The sequence below is a fragment of the Phyllopteryx taeniolatus genome, chromosome 9 (assembly GCF_024500385.1).
Source record: "Phyllopteryx taeniolatus isolate TA_2022b chromosome 9, UOR_Ptae_1.2, whole genome shotgun sequence".
NCBI lineage: Eukaryota > Metazoa > Chordata > Actinopteri > Syngnathiformes > Syngnathidae > Phyllopteryx > Phyllopteryx taeniolatus.
In genome coordinates this window covers 25,287,671-25,303,945 of record NC_084510.1, presented here as the reverse complement: position 1 = coordinate 25,303,945, position 16,275 = coordinate 25,287,671, and the positions used below count along the sequence as shown (strand labels likewise).

The 16,275-nt window shown below is 42.5% G+C and overlaps 1 protein-coding gene across 2 annotated transcripts in view; it reads right to left on the bottom strand.

Moving 5' to 3' along the window:
• The window catches only part of sema3fa (sema domain, immunoglobulin domain (Ig), short basic domain, secreted, (semaphorin) 3Fa), a 59,676-nt gene that overhangs the window by 13,945 nt on the left and 29,456 nt on the right, over positions 1-16,275 (bottom strand). Inside the window, exons 3-8 of one of the 2 annotated variants that reach the window (XM_061783845.1) lie at positions 13,072-13,232; positions 12,885-12,947; positions 6,876-6,995; positions 4,875-4,964; positions 2,778-2,871; positions 867-986 (exon numbers count right to left, since the gene is read on the bottom strand). In XM_061783845.1, the coding sequence (XP_061639829.1) occupies positions 867-986; positions 2,778-2,871; positions 4,875-4,964; positions 6,876-6,995; positions 12,885-12,947; positions 13,072-13,232 (648 nt within the window). The remainder of the gene's footprint in view (positions 1-866; positions 987-2,777; positions 2,872-4,874; positions 4,965-6,875; positions 6,996-12,884; positions 12,948-13,071; positions 13,233-16,275) is intronic. The other variant, XM_061783846.1, reaches the window with a different exon arrangement.

Genomic DNA, 16,275 nt, shown 5'->3' with positions numbered 1-16,275 from the left:
CTAATCTCCTCTCTCATCTTCTCAGTACGGCAGTATTTGTTCATATCGTTCTTCCCAGAAGATAAAGAATATATGCCTCTGAGTACAGTAAACTCCCGCTATATTGCGGTTGATCACAGCTTTTTTAGTAACTGTTATTAAAGTTTTTATACTGTTGGTACAATATTTTTGTGTTAGTCATTGCTATTGCTCTCTCTCTCTCTCTCAATAAATTAAATGTGCTTAAATGTGTTTGTATTGTTTTAAGTGTATTTAAAGACCTTAAGAACAGCCCACGATTGTTGGCCGGCGTGTGTTTTATGGCCACTTCAATTTTGACTTGGTGTCCATCGCGTCTGCGCTTGTGCGCATTGGAGCGCCACATAAAGTTGGTTTAAAAAAAAAAAAAAAAAAAAAAAAAAGGTCTTCGTAAGGGAGGCTTCCATTCGCCACACCACAACCGGTGCCTGGAACGTAACCCCAGCGATGGATTATTGTTATATGATCTGTCTACATATTCATATATCTGTTGCTTAAAAGGTCACATCACCACCACATAGAGAGATGCTAATTATTAGCCCGTGTGCCATTGTACAGTATGTTAGCATTAAACGAGCGGAGGCTATGTGCTTGTAATTCTCTTTCTTTTATATTTAGTTTGACAGTACCTTTCAGCTGAGCTACACCGCTTCACTGACAGCTAAATTGTCCACAAGTGTGATTGTGAGTTTAAAAGCTTCATTGTCTAAATGTGCTGGAGACAAGATTCAAACCCAGAACTTCTCACCTGTGAGGCAAATGTGCTAATGACTCGGCCGCCGCGTCACACGGAAGGAAACAATTGGTCAAATTAGTGCTGGCTGCAAACGTTTTCGTTGGGACATTACCGTTCAGCCATCTGGAGTTGTACTGATCGGTCCTCATGGCTGTCTGCTTTCCCAGTGTACGGAAGATAGCAGAGTCTGTTCCCATGAAATCGATGTAGACTCCCGCATACAACTCGCCATCTGTTAAGACACACACACACACACACACGCACGCACTTAAAGAATTGAGGGCGTCGCCAAGGTGAAGTCAGAACGGACACAAAAGCGAAATAAGTCATCGTGTGATCTGCAGGCCTCAAAAAGGCTAATCACTCAAAAGTGGCGTCACACCCGCCACATTTCGTTTCAATCATCCCACATGTCCCTGGTGCGTGATGGTGGTGATTTCCCCTCAAAAAGCTCAGAGCTGTGCCAAAATATATCACGATCTGCCTGTAGCACCACCTTTGGGTCAAACCCGTTGACCTGTCCACACTTCCGCCTAAAACACGCCGAGCACCACCGTGAAGGCAATCAGCGCAATTGGGAAGAACAGAATCGATTGCAATCAGCTTGATTTAAGGGGGGTGAGACGTTTTAACTGTCCTGTCACGTTGCGGGTCAAATTGACCCGTTTCAAAGTACAGTGGCATCTTTAGATAGGAGTTGAATTCGTTCTGTGAATGCACGTTTTGGTCATGTGTTTTTCAAATGAAGAAAAGAAATGTTTTTGAAGAATATTTACTACTTCTATCTGACACTGACACCATACAGCCTTCGCATCTCAGGTTTGTGCTGTACTAGAGAAGTTGTACAAATGGACCCCGATATCGGACGGATGGGCGATGGAAAATTTCAAAGCTTTGAAATTTCACTCTCTTGTGTGCTTTATGGATGTATAGTAAGCAAGTGCAAAAGAAAATATGGCAATTCACACTTTAGCCTGCATCAGTTGCAATTGAGAACACACACAATCACAAACAGAGGGCAAGAGGTCATGTCGGACCACCTGCAGGCCGACAACCAGACCACCCACCAACAGGGAAGCACACACGACAGAAAGATAAAAGAGTGACACAATTGCAGCTTTGCGACGTCCCATTATCGACGTGTAGGATATTCCACCATCTGTCCTAATCAGAGGGTTTGAAGTCAATCAAAACTGAGCTTTGTTATCTTTTTAAAGACTGATTTTTGGGGGATAAAACTGTATCAAGTGTATCATTTAAGTGTGAGGTGAGCAACTTTATACAATACAGCCCTCATGTATAGCTAGCCGAGAAAGAACTTTTTTTTTTTAAACCTACCCCCAAGATTACTGAATAAGCTGGGATAAACCATCAATAAGCATTTTCAGGGTTGGTTTAAAAAAAAAAAAATGGCAATAAAATTGAGAGAAAACAAAATCTGCGGCTAGGCGAATCCGCAGGTGTCGAAACACTGTACACACAGTGTGTAGCAGCTTAAGAGTTATCTGTATCTCTTAAACGGGGTACACACATATCGATAATCAGGGTGAATTTCCATTTTTCCATCCAATCAAAGTCAGCAAAGGTCTGATTGTCGTATGTCTCTGGAAGATTATCTTGATCAATTATCCTGTGGTGTGGGGTGTGTTAGATTGATTTACCGTCTGATCTGTTATGTTAAACCTCTTCAATATTTACGATAGATTCTTGTGTGCGTGGTCAAGACCGACTCAATTTTTCTACTTCTTCTTCTTCTAAAACTATTCTTCTTTCTTCAGCACCATCTGGATGCCCCGTGGCACCGTACTGCCTCTCACAGGTCAGTCTTGGTACTACATGATTGTCGATTGCGATATTGATAGGTGTGTGGTGTGCTTTGTTAATCAGCTTGAGTACACCAGACACGAAAAGAGCAGCCAGCACATACTTGAACGGCGTCTCTCACGTTCTAAAAATTGTTAAAGACGATAAAAATGCATGTCCCGGCCGGGTTTTAGTGAAGCAAAAGTCAACATTTACTTACTGATCAAAGCGGAGACGCTGTTCAGTTTGGGGTCAAAAGGACATTTTCCCTTCCCAGAATCCACTTTGCCCGGCTCAAGGCGGAAAATATATTCCTGTCGGGGGAATAAGAAAAGGTAATGAATTATCTTCCCACTTCTCCTGTGACTTGCTAATAGATTTACTGTATTTGGCCAATACATTTTGGACACGGGAAAAGGGGTTGCTCCTTGAAGTTGCCGTTAAAGGTGTAAGGTTTTCAAAACAACATGAGTATCTAACTAAACAATGTGGAGTTTAGAATGCTTCGCTGCGACCCTGCGGGCACGACTGGATCTGCTGAGGGCAACGAAAAGCACACAAAGGCGGTTTTATCGGCGAGATGAAGGCGACGGAGGGAAAAAAATGCTGAGAGCCTTCCAAAAAAACGCCTTCCGCTGCGCCTGTGATGTTAGTGGCTCAAGAGAGAACTCATTATCCCCACAGTGAAAAGAGGACATCTTTAACATCTGTGTCAACACTGGATCGGGCCGGGTGCACCGACAGCTCGTTCGGGTCTTCAAAGCCGGCCTGCCGGGAAGTACAGCGATTCTGCCGCTGAAAATCCGCGTTTGTCACACGTGGCTCTAGGACATTTGAGGATGTCCAAGAAAAGGATGTGGGGGAAAAAAATGACGGGCGAACCTGAATCACTCGGTTGCATTTTACCTGAAAGACTTTATAAAACAAACCACGAGATGCAATTTACCATTTACGTCTTTGAATGTATTAAAGTGAAGTTCACTTTATTTTGGAATTGTGCCTTATTTTTCTCTTAATACATTTTCTTTGTTCGCATAATATTTTTTTTTTCTGTACTATGAGAAAAAGTGGTAAGGTCTCACCAGAATAAAATTGAGTGAGTGACATTGGATTTTTTTCTTAATTTGTCTTTGTCATTATATTTTGCCCCTACTCACGTAACGTTCCAAATGTTTTCTCGTAATATTATGACACAGTGTGATTAATATTCTTAAGTAATTCAAATGTTACAATGAATGACTAGCGCCACACTGGCAAAATAAATAAATGAATCAATTAAAAGTCAGGAACAAAGTGGTGTTAAAATTACAACTTTATTTTGCTAATAGTGATTTTTTTTCAGAACTTTTTACCATTATCATAGCAATCCTTTTTATGACATTACAAGAAAAAAGGTGAATGCACATTAATAAAACTGTAATTTTTATGAGTGAGTAGCATTAATATTTCTGTGAAAGACTTTTTTCTTAATTTTTTTTCTCGTTATATTTTCTCTGTACTCATGTAACACTCCCATTTTGTTCTTGTCATACTATATTATGAGAAAATGCGACTAATGTTATGAAGTCTTTAATATGTTATCATTAAAGACTAGCGCCACACTAGCAATAAAAAAAACTGTAAAAATTAGGAAAAAAAGATGGAACACTACAGGAATCAATTTTACCATTCCATCTTTCTTCTTGTACATTGGGATTTTTTTCTTTCCTTGTAATATTTTTTTCTTTGTTCTTTTAACATTGCTATTTTTTTACAGTCACATTATGAGAAATAAAAGAGGTACTTCTCTTGAAAATAAAAATTGCATTTTTATAAGTGATTGGCTTTATTCTCTTCTGAGATGATGAGTTTTTTCTTCGTAAAAAAACATTTTGTTGTTATATTTTGCCTTTAGTCATGTATCATTCCTAATTTTTTTCTCCTAATGTTATGAGGATATTGTGATTAATTGTGATTAAAGTGCTTAATATGTTACAATGAAGGAGTAGACCAACACTGAAAGTAAAAAGAAAACGGAATTGTACACAATTGACCTACAAGTTGAGTTCATTAAGATTTGGGTTGCATTATATTAGGTGTTTTTTTTTTTTCTTTTTTAAATGAATACATCCAAAAATGTTCGGTTAAGAAACATCAGTTGTATTGCACTTTATTTGTAGACTGCCTGCAATTTAAGCCAACCTCCGTCATTTGATTTTAGGCCGTTTATTTTACTTAAAAGACATGTCATCACTACTCCGAAAGGGAGCTCTCCAGGTGGGCACCAGACTTCCAATTTGATTCTTTACAAAGTGCAGAGCCCTCTCTCAAAGCCCACCTTGGCCTCCAAAAGCTCTGACGTGGCACTCTGGTCTGCTGCCCGATTGGTTCTTCCTCCATATTTAGGGGCCTGGAGGTAGGAGGATCCCTAAAACACAGACATGGCACATTTGGCCGTCTCGTTACTGACAAAGCCGGATTTGTCCGGTGGACGATAATGACGCAAACAGAAGATCGGGGGAAAGATGGACAAAATGTGGGAATTTGGGAAAAAAAGGTGAAAGTGGTGCTTGATGTTGTGCGTGTCATGCAAAGTTCATGCAGAAGACAAGAGTGTCATCAGCTTTGGGTCCTTTCAGGGGAACATATTATGGTAAATATATATTTTTAATGGCTTGTTTACAAAATCGTTGGGTCTCTGGAGTGCCTGCCCACCCATCAAGTGTGAAATTAAAACAACCAAGTAAATCATGAGCCTATTTCTGAAATTGAGTCTGGGAGTGAGCCGTTCCGAAGTTTGTGAATTGTGTCGTCACAATTCATCAATTTACATAATACAATTGAACGCAACAGATATTACAAGATCCTTGATTATGTAAATGATTGCTGTTTTGGAATGAAGAATGGAGGAGGCCAAATGTGGGCCGTAGGCCATATTTTTCCCATCCCTGTGGTAGAGGGTTCGGAAGGGTTGGCGACACTGACTGGTCGCTCTTTTTCGAGGCAGACGCTCTAACCAGTCGGCCACCGTGCCGCCCTGATTTGAACCAGAGTGTGACAAATGGATTTGAAGTGTGTTGTAATTCTTTCAGCAGAAATTTACCAGACTGTCTATAAAGACACCAGGGAACCATTTTATATTGCGGGAAAAAAAAGCATAATGTGTCTCCGTTAAGGGTGTAAAAAGCTGAATGAAAGCAGGCTGCCTGACCTTTAAAATGAAATGTCACCCCCCCCGAACCCCCTCCCCATTTGAAGTGTGAGACTAAACAGGCAGAGGAGTCGAAGGCGCGAGGCCGGCAGCTGCGTCCCGCCCACTGTCGGTCATCGTGCCCGAGGAGGGGGCGGAGCTACGAGGGCGATGATGGATGAGAGGCTCCATCGGTAGTGATGGCTTTTCAGGGGCTCTTAGGCGGACGGAAAGACAGACATGCAGAACCTGCTCTGTATAAAGCGATTACAGGCAAGGAATTAGCTGCATGTCCCGTCAGAGCGCTATTACCAGCGAGAACCTGCGTGGGGGAAGACGGTAACACCCTGGCGACTGCTTTGCAATACAATAATAAGTCGTGTTTGGACAAAGCGGGAAACGTGCATACGGCTTAAGCTTCCAGAATGTTGTTGTCTTCATCACCTCGCTGGCCAATTGTACTTTGATGGATTAGTGTGAGGATCCATTTATGTGGCAAATGCAGCGGACACATGATCAAACACAAACACCGTGTCCACCCTACGTCAACAAATTCTCTGAACATTTTCACTTTTCCAAGGCTAACACTGTAGCTTAGCTATTGGTCAAGTGTTTCAGAAGTGGCTTGAAAATGTCAGCTCTTCACCCAGCCATGCCTCCAGGTCATGGGAGTACAAACTCAGTGCGGGGGTGATATTACGTAAATTAGCACACAAGGGTCACTCGCAGCCGTGTCAGAAATGGGCAGAAAATCAAAGATTTACGTGGCTGTTTAATTTCACACTCAATGGGTGGGCAGGCACCCCAGAGACCCAGCTATTTATATACAAGCCATTAAATATCGTTTTTTTCCCCCCATAATAACTCACTGTTACATAACAAACAGACTGTAGTGTAGTTGGCACCCTTCACAAAGCCAACAACTGTATCAGATTGCATTGCTTGGTGGCAATTTGGTCGTAATGAAACTCCAGCAATGCAAGGTGATAGGAAGCAACAGAAAACGATGCAACAAAAGAACAGAGAATGAAACGGAGGACCGAGAGCAGAAGGGGTAGCCTGCCTCAGTGACCTGAGCTCGATTGACAGATACGGCTGTTAAAAAGGAGAGTAGGGTAAAGGTTAAGTCTCCAAGGAGTATTTGGTTACCTGCGACCTGCGTCCGCGGTCCACATACGTGCAGATGGGGTTGTACGCTCCCGTTCCGCACACGTACAGATGAGTGCGGTTCCACGGCTCGATCAGACGGATGAAGTTCCCGCATTCGCCCTGGAGGAGAACATAACCGCGATCAAACACCGCTAACTGTATCTTTACTCGTATTCGTATTTACGGTATGAACACACGGAACGTGTCGGGTAAGAGACAGGAAGTGTAATTGTCTCATGGTCCAGCCACAACCCTCAAGACAAATACAGTGCTGCTCAGCTTCTAGCTAGAAGACGGCATGGTCAGTGATAAGCGTTTTGGTTGAATTTAAACCGGGGGTGTCAAAGTCATTTATTTCACAAGCCACATTGTAGTTACGTTTTCCCTCAGAAGGCCATCATGACTGTGAAACCATATAAATGGTTAATTGCCTCATCTCATATTCCTGCATATACACAACAAATTGATGGATAATCAATTTTGAAATCAGAAGTCAAGGATAATAGGTTGTTAGTTACTGTTAAAAAAAAAAGGGACTGGTCACAGAAAAGTGCTTGCAACATGATAATATTATTTTTTACATGACAGTTTGAAAATGTTGTACATATTTTAACAAGAATTATGGAAGGTCATGCCCGTGATTTGCTTTTAAGGCCACATAATGTGATGTGACGGGCCAGTTTTGGCCCCCGGGCCTTGAGTTTGACACCAGTGGTTTAAACCTGTTATCGAACTTGATTGCATAATTTCCCTAAAAAGAAGATAAACAATGGATGTTTCATAAAAAGACAAGATTTCAGTTTAAATGTTTTTTATTGTATGAATTTTTTTTGGCGGATCTTAAATTTATTGAATAACAGCGTGCATTGTGTCTTATATTTTTGTTTTCTTTTTGAATGTCTTTAAATCCCGTTTACACAAAAATAAGCAGCGTTACATAGTGCCATTTCCAAATGTGAACTGTACCGTCCTCCCCTGACCGGAACTTCATTGAGAGGGCATCACGTTAGACCCCGACCGACTGTTCCGCTATTTTGCCAATCACCATTTACACTGGCTTTGATACTACCTCCGAGGGCGAAAAATTCATCGGCTGACTCGGTTCCCCACCAATCTGTGTCATTTCCTTTTGTGCAGAACAGCGAGCCGGAAAAAGTCAAATAAATCCCGGGCTTGAGCAGGCTGTGCAAAAGCAGCTTAAGATTCATCCCTAACCCCCAAAATGGAATATTTTACATTTGGTGATTCATGCTGCTCCGCTGTCCAGATCTTTTTATTTTTTTATTTTTTTGATCTTACTGATAAACAAACAGATCATGATGAAAACATCCTGAGTGGAAGTAAAAAAAAAAAAAAAAAAAAAAAAAAAAAACACAGCATTGTCAAAAAGAAAAAAAACTATTTGGATAATACATAATACCCCACTGGTGGTTAATAAGCCCTCTGCCAAGCTTAAAACCATCACGTCTATCATTTCCGCTGTTGGCTCCTTTGGCAGCTGTGTTCCACGCTCGGCTCCCAGATCACTCGGTGCTGTCAGAGAAAATCCAAAGAGCAGAACTGCGCAGCGTGCGAGGAGTGTCGGGGTCGGGACCGAGGGGAAACCCAATTTATTGTCCTGAAAAGATTTTGGCCCAAGCGAGCGGCAGTGCTGAGTGAAAAGATTCTACTACTTAATGTACTGGCACTTCAAAACGTGAGTAATGTGGTTTGTTCAGCGTGCGGATGACCTCAGTGGTAACGACGGCCACCGCAACACTGTTATATTTCCACGAGCAACGAAAGAGGTGCTGCGGGCAGTTTCATGTCTCAGTTTGCTCACCCAGCCGTTTCCCCATACATTTGGGCATAGTAACATTTGCACACCGATTAAAGCCCAGCAAAGACCCGATTATCATCTGACACGTCTAAAAGATAATACTGAGTTTGCTAAGGGACTTTATAAGCCATTCAGAAATACTTCCGTTATCATTTTTACACTCACGTTTACATATCACCATGTATCCCGTTACTTTGAAGGGATTTGATTTCTTTTCTGTGATGTGAATTTTAGGATGAGACAGGTAGGGACATCATAAAAAACAAAACTAAGATTTGTGTATGCAGGAAGGGGGATGAGCTATTTTTGGCAGTGCTTCGCAACACAACGGGTGTGTGAGTCTGAGGTTTCCTGAGACATACAATACGTGTGTGTGTGTGTGTGTGCCCCCCTACTGAGAACACAGCGGGGATGATTGCCTTTGACCTCCCGCCTGCACCGACATCCCCTGTTAATTGCTTCTGAATTGTCCTCATCTGTCTGGCCCCTAAAGAGCAGGCGAAGAACGCACTGAAGAGTTCTCGCGCGCCAGACGACATTGTATTTCTTCTGTTTACTGACGAAATTTCAAACCCGCACACACGGACTGCTCGTACAAGAAAATGAGCGGCCGATACCAAGTAGCCGGAGGCTCAGAGAAAAAGAGAGGCGACGGGTCAGCGCACATGCACAAATGAACATTCCAGTTGGATAAACAGCAGCCTGTGCTTTCTACCTCGTCACTCCCCTCCACTTCGCTCCTTCCAATGAAATGTGCGGGTGTACCTCAAACGCAAAAGGATCTGGTTTTTCTATGCACTTCAATGATTAGCTTTCATCCTATACTGGAATTAGAGGGGTAGGATGAACGTCGCTTTGCATGTGTGGATCATATTAACACTTCGGAGAAGTCTATAAGCTACAAAAGGCTAACTCTCCCGTTTTTTGCATGTTGTTTGGACTGCGAAATGTGAAATGATTACAAGATCATGAATTGGCTTCCTGTTAAGCACCGAGGTGCCTTCCAGCTCCATTCCGAAAACATTCAGCATCCAAGGCAACACAAATGCACAACAAAATCTAACCTGACCTAAGATTTGACAGAGAATACGTATCATGGAAGCCATGTAACAATGGGCTTTGCCATGTTTGAAGTGAAAAGTGGATGAGATCCGAATGGAATTGGTTTGACATCACAGCTCCGAGGCCGGCATGCACGTAGCCCAGACAAAAAGAAATTCATTAATTCATCATTAATTGAAAATTCAAACAACTATAACAAATCTACACAGTAGAAAATGTAAAAATAATTTAAAAAGAAGAAGTTATCTTTGCTGGGGTTAATTATTAAAAATTATGAGAGCCTACTTTTGCGCCATTGGAAATTTTTAAACAAAATGAACAAACAAAAAAAATATTTAGGGATTTTAGGACTACAAAATATACATATTTCAAGATATGTTTTTGTATATTAAATATATTGACCCATCAGTGACATAAGAGGATTAAAGGGGACAGATATTGATTTATGTATGTAATTATTTTTAGTCCTTTGTTGCAGGTCTGTTGTTACGTTGTGAAGTTTAAAAGGCAGCAAAAACATCTTCAAAATCAAAAAATAGGAGGAACCTGTTGGCCTCATTATTGACGCACGCACGCGCGCACGCACACACACACACAAATATACTGTACAGTGTTCCCTCGCCACTTCGTGCTTCACGTTTTGCGGCTTCATTGCTTCGCGGGTTTTTCCCAAATATTCATCCAAAAAAATAAAAATGAAAAAATGCAGCCATATCAGCAGCCATACTGCGGAAAGACGCGTTGTTTCATGTCGATGCACGAGAGAGAAGGTTTTCCTGCATGCCAAACAAAGAGATGAGTTGACTCAGAGGCTTTGTACATGCCTGTACTGTACTATACTGTACATGCCACGGGCGCTCATACAAAGCGCGTGACTGGTTCCCGCCGCGACATCGACCAATGAGAGCACGAGTGGATTTATCCCGTGAGCTGATTGGCTGCGCATCATCGCAGCCTCACCCAGCATCTTGACTTGTTGTGTCTCGCCAGTCTCGTCCGCGCTGTTGACTGTCTCGCATACTGTAACTTAGTGTTGTGTTGGCGATAACTTGTTTTGTTTAAGCGATAACTTTGTTTGATTAGTTAAGCCCTTACAATGCCGCCTAAGCGCTGTGCCCCTGCGAAAGTGAGAGCCTCTCCTCCGCCACCAACGCAAGCCTCTTCGCCTCTCTCAGAAGGCAACGTTGATGAATGTTAATTACTGTACAAGGTTTTGTAATTAAAGATTGAACTAAATACGTGTACTGTTGTAATCTTTGTCTCAAATATGTAAAGTACAAATACTGTTTACATATTTTAAACATTCTGGTACCCACATACACATACACGAAAATTCCTAGGGTGGGGGGGGCAAATCGTACTTCACGGTTTTTCACCTTTCGCGGGGGGTTCTGGTTCCCGTTGACCGTGAAAAACGACGGATCACTGTTGTATATCTATTTGTGTGTGTAAAATATTTTTTCACAAGGTGTACTAAATACATCGACAGTGCCACAAGGGACTAAAAATGGGGTCAGAAAGGTGCTATTTATATATATTTTTAAACCCTCTTATTACATTGTGGGTCAGATTGACTGACTCCCTGGAAGATTTTGCAAAATTAAATAAAAACTCTGCTGGCCTTGCTATTTTCTTTTCATGATACATACTGTATATTTTAACATATATTTTTAGAATTTACACGGTATACGTTGACCCAGCAGCGACACAAAAGGCTAAAAGGGATGCGAACGGGCCTTCACACGTACATTTTCGTGGCCAATTCCGAAATGATCGTCAAACTTTGATGACATACAGTATACTGACCACATGGCATGGGGAAAAAAAGCTTGGTAATTTTGAGTGCTTGGGGTACATTTTGTCAAATTCCTTAGTAGGAGTCGGTCAAGGGACGAGCCCTGTAATTCCCCGAAAATGGCTGCTACAAACCAAAATATCTGACTTCCTGTTCAAATCTGGGTGTGGTCCTTGACATTTTTTCATGCATCCGGTTATGATAAACATGTCCACCAAATTTCATGTCAATCGGTGAAGCTGGTGCAGGCTTTTCTAACTTTCCAGGGGGCGCTACTGAGAGAGTTTTGCGGGGTGGAGTTTGCGACCCCTGAAGTAACATAGATGTTGAGGCCCCCAAAAAGGCGATTCATTCGCCGGGAGGATAATAATAAACAGCGATTCGAAGAGGGCCTGGGTCTTGACCCCTAAATATACGCGTGTGCAATATGCTGCGTTCCCAATGTTCTACGGGCGCGATTCCGTGTGGCCCATTCCGAGGAAATGCTCCCTCAAGTGTCATTGTGAGAAGCTGTTTACAATCAGCAATCGACGCTGTCGCTATCACGGATGAGAGTGTGACAGCCAAGTGGCACTTTGGAAGAAGACCCCCAACCCCACATCGTTGGCCCCACTGATTTAAGCATTATTCTGAAGAGTAACAATTGGTTTGAGTTGAACTTGTCCTGACTGGGCCGCCCACCAGTAGGTATATCAAGGGTCACCTTGGCGATGAAAGAAATGCTAATCTCCTCCAAGCAAGTCAGTTGAAATTGTCTTTTTTTTTTTTGTCATCAATACAAATCTCGTCCTGCGTTGATGTTCGTGACACAATTGACAAGAACGTCTATCGCTCTTGCAACTGATCCTCCGGGTCTCATAAGATCGACCCTGCTTACTATTGAAGGTTATTAAACAAGTGTCAAACTAAATATCATGCAGTCAAGCGGGGTACATACCATGATACTTGTTAGCCTGTTCAATATTTACAATGGAAAATCCTTGTGTGTGCGGTGAAAACCGAATTGAGCCAAGCCACGGACTTCGTGATCGTGACGTGAAGTGGAATGAGAGTCCAAAATTTGAAGCGAGGCAACTGGACTCTTCTTGGTTGTAGAAGACATTTCATCTTTACATTTTTTTCAGCACTTAGCCCAAGTTCAAAGCCTTGTACACACATACCGATAAAAAGGCCAGATTATCAGATGTCTCTAGAGGACTATCCTGACTAATTATGATCAACCCTGCTTAATCTACAAGAACAGGTTAAGATGTTAAAAATCAGCATGTGTATACCCCACCCTAGTCCATGGTGATTTATTTTTTTTTTCCTGTTGTGCGTTTGTAACACTCACATTGGTGTCTTTTCCAGACAGGACACATTCAGACTTCCTCTGAGGGGCAACGGGCCAGTGGATCTTTAAAAAAAACAACAAAAAAAACAAACAAAACAAAAAAAACACATCAATAAGCTGAGATGTAGAACTTTAGCCGAACCCCCTGCACCTCTGGAATTCTTTGCCATCGCATGACAATCCTTACAATGAGTGGCTCCTTGTTTATGTCGTGCAGATCCAGAGACAGGATATAATCTTTGCTGCCCACATACATGCGGTCGTGGTCCTCGTCCATGCGAAGAATTCGATAGTCGCTTGAGTTCAGCAAGAAGGAGAAGTGGTGAGCAGTGCCGGTCGACTTTAACTCTGTCAGAGAGAGAAAAAAGGAAAATAAATGGTTTTGTCCAAGGCTGCGGTGGTAGAAAAACATACCGTAAAATTGGGAAACACAAATCACAGACGCGGTCACATGGGATGGTGTGCAGGCTGCTCCATGGTGGCGCCAAATTCTGGATTTATCCTCTCATTTGGATGGGCCGTAAGGTTATCTTTACCACTCCGAACCACCCACATATACAAAGACACATATAATGATGCCACGTGGGCATATACAGTAGTAATGAGGCAGAGAACCCTCAGAGGCCCCAAAGTTATTTTACACAATACGCTCCTTATTTTAGAACAACTATGCAACTACATGCTGCTCTTTTGGTAAATATAAAACAAAACTGCATATTTAAACTCAGTGCAGTGCACACACCCTAAATGACCTCAACAAAATCTTGTCTAATGTAGTGCACATACAGTAGGTCCTCTTCCTGTCAGCCATTTTGGAAATGGCGTCGATTTCGGATGCCCCTCAGAAGCACAGAGTTGTGATTGAATTTGTTGCCTTGGAAGGGCAAGCGCCACTAAACATTTTCAAAAGGTTGACAAAATTTGTATGGGGTTATGGTCTTGATGGTGATGTCATCAATTGGGACTCTACGATCTCTGATCAGTGCCTCGACACTAGCACTATTCCCAGGATGAATCGCTGAAGACTCCTTTTGTTAGTCATGGAAGACACTCAAAGCGAGTTCTTGTTCTTCGCCTTTGATCCTGGACACCCACTTTTTGACTGTGCACTAGCCTATTGCAGCTTCCTTGTTGAAGCAGTTTTGCAGATGTTTGCTTCCTCTCTCTTGACGTACCGCACTGGAGATTCAATCAACCTTTTGAAAATGTTAGGTGTGTCCTTAGGTGTGAATATGAGTGTGAATAGTTGTCCTCTGCCATTGGCTGGAGGCGAGTCCGGGGTGTACCCTGCCACTCACCCAAGTCAGCTGGGATAGACTCCAGTTTACCCAGGACCCTAATGAGGACAAGCGCTCTAGAAAATGAATGGACTGATGTTTACATTCCAACCCAATGCCACTTGTCTTTATTTGACAGGAGCTCTGAGGGGGCGGAATTGAAACGCAACATTAATCACCACTGTATAAGTCAAAACAACTCATAATGACCATCCATATATTCCTCTTCTGTTTTTTTTTTTATTTTTTTTACACCAGATCAGTCCTTGGTGAACAGTAACAGCAATCTCAGGTTGCTGTGAGTTAACATTCCAAAAGCCAGATAGGACGTGAGATCCTGGCTTTCCTCTGCTTCGTTTCACACCGGTTGTAGAATGGGGGGAGTAAGTAAGTCTTCATCTTCCGCAGCAAATTCTCCAGCCGTGGAGACCCGCTCGCTCCCTTACGTCTCTAATCATATCACGTTTAACCTTGCAACATCCGGTCCTCCTTGGCAGGTGGGAGGCTTTCAGGGAATAATTGCGTGGTGGACGGAAGACAACCCAGTGTCCGCCCAGTACCTCCCAATCTCTTACTCCTTTTCAAGTGTTCTTGGGAAAGGAAACCTCCACAAAGCCGAGCATATATTTGCAGAGAAAACCAGAGGACCTGCTCGTGTTCCCGTTCAGTGAGAGCAGACAAACACCCCCTGCTGTTCTCTGGCTCGCTCATGAGGAATAGGATACACAAGATTAAACCCACTCTCCTTGACCGGGAGATGCCAGAACATCTGCCTGCTTTACTTGGAATAAAAAGTCATACATGGTATGCAAAAGGACATGTTCAAATATTAAGTCCAGTGCCAGAAGGCCCTCAGGCTTCTCAGCTGCCGGTGGGAGTTCTTTCAGGAGGTAAAACAATATATGTCACTGGATGCTGGCTAAAAGAGAAGCAATCTGTCACATGCCACGACGCCTCAAACTGATCACATCTGCACACAGCAGGAGTGTCAATGGGAACGGACTGGTGCGAAATGGTGAAAAGGATCCCGTGAAGGGGTCGCAAGAGGTTTATCTCAGCTGACTTTGAACCTGTGGGTGCTTCACCAACATCTGTTTAGTACCTAATGTTCCAGCTGTTCCAGATCGTTTTCTCACAATACCGAGCAGAGTTTTCCTCAAAGTTGTCTTGGATGGGTTGATTTTGGTCTGCACCCAAGTTCAATTGCTTGTGTTAATAGCTGACCAAAGGACTAGAGGCTGGATTTACACTGCTGGTCCATATGGCCAATTCCAATTTAATACCTGTAATTGACACCCAGCCAAGAGGTTCACAATGTCTTACGAATGACACAAGATGGTGCCAAAATGCTACTTTTCTATTAGACAGGGCTTTGATGCATCGAATAGAAGCTTCTCCCCTCACTTCAACATAGAGGCCTAATTCTAATCTGAAACTATCCGATTCCATGACACTTATCCGAATTTTGCCACTCGAGAGGAAAGAAATCCAAAACGTGACTTGAACCACGCAGTGTAAATCCATTTCAAATGTAAAGAACATACTGACACTGCCTTCCTCCAGCAGTAATTCATCCTTCAAAACTGCACTCACGAAACACGCTGTTAGCTTCTAATTTATCGTCATTTAAACAATGACATACTTTTTTCCAAATAAATCCGTCAGCGTTTCGGCATCAATTGCAATCTGCAAATTATATACAGTATAATTGTAATATGGACAGCATCTGTTTTCCTGACCAAAAGCCCCTCTAGCGTATTGCGTTAATGATGTTTTGCCGTGTGTGTATGAAATCATACAAAAGGCAATAAAGGACATCACACACTCATGGAGGTCTGCACATTTCTGATACCTTAATGTGTAGTAAAGAAGCAAGACTGCCTGGGGTGTGAAGAAAAAAGTCTGAACACGTCCTGCATGTTTGCACATGTTCGCAAGCCTCATTTTACCACCCGTCTTCATTTGCACTCATGAACTTCATAAAACCGCAATATACTGTTGATGTCTATAATGTCTGGCAAAGGCAAATGAACAATGCATGCGCCATGCAGGGCACCTAATAATAATCCCACTTATAGGTGAGATCTCCTCGTCTCACAACAAAGCCTGCAGAA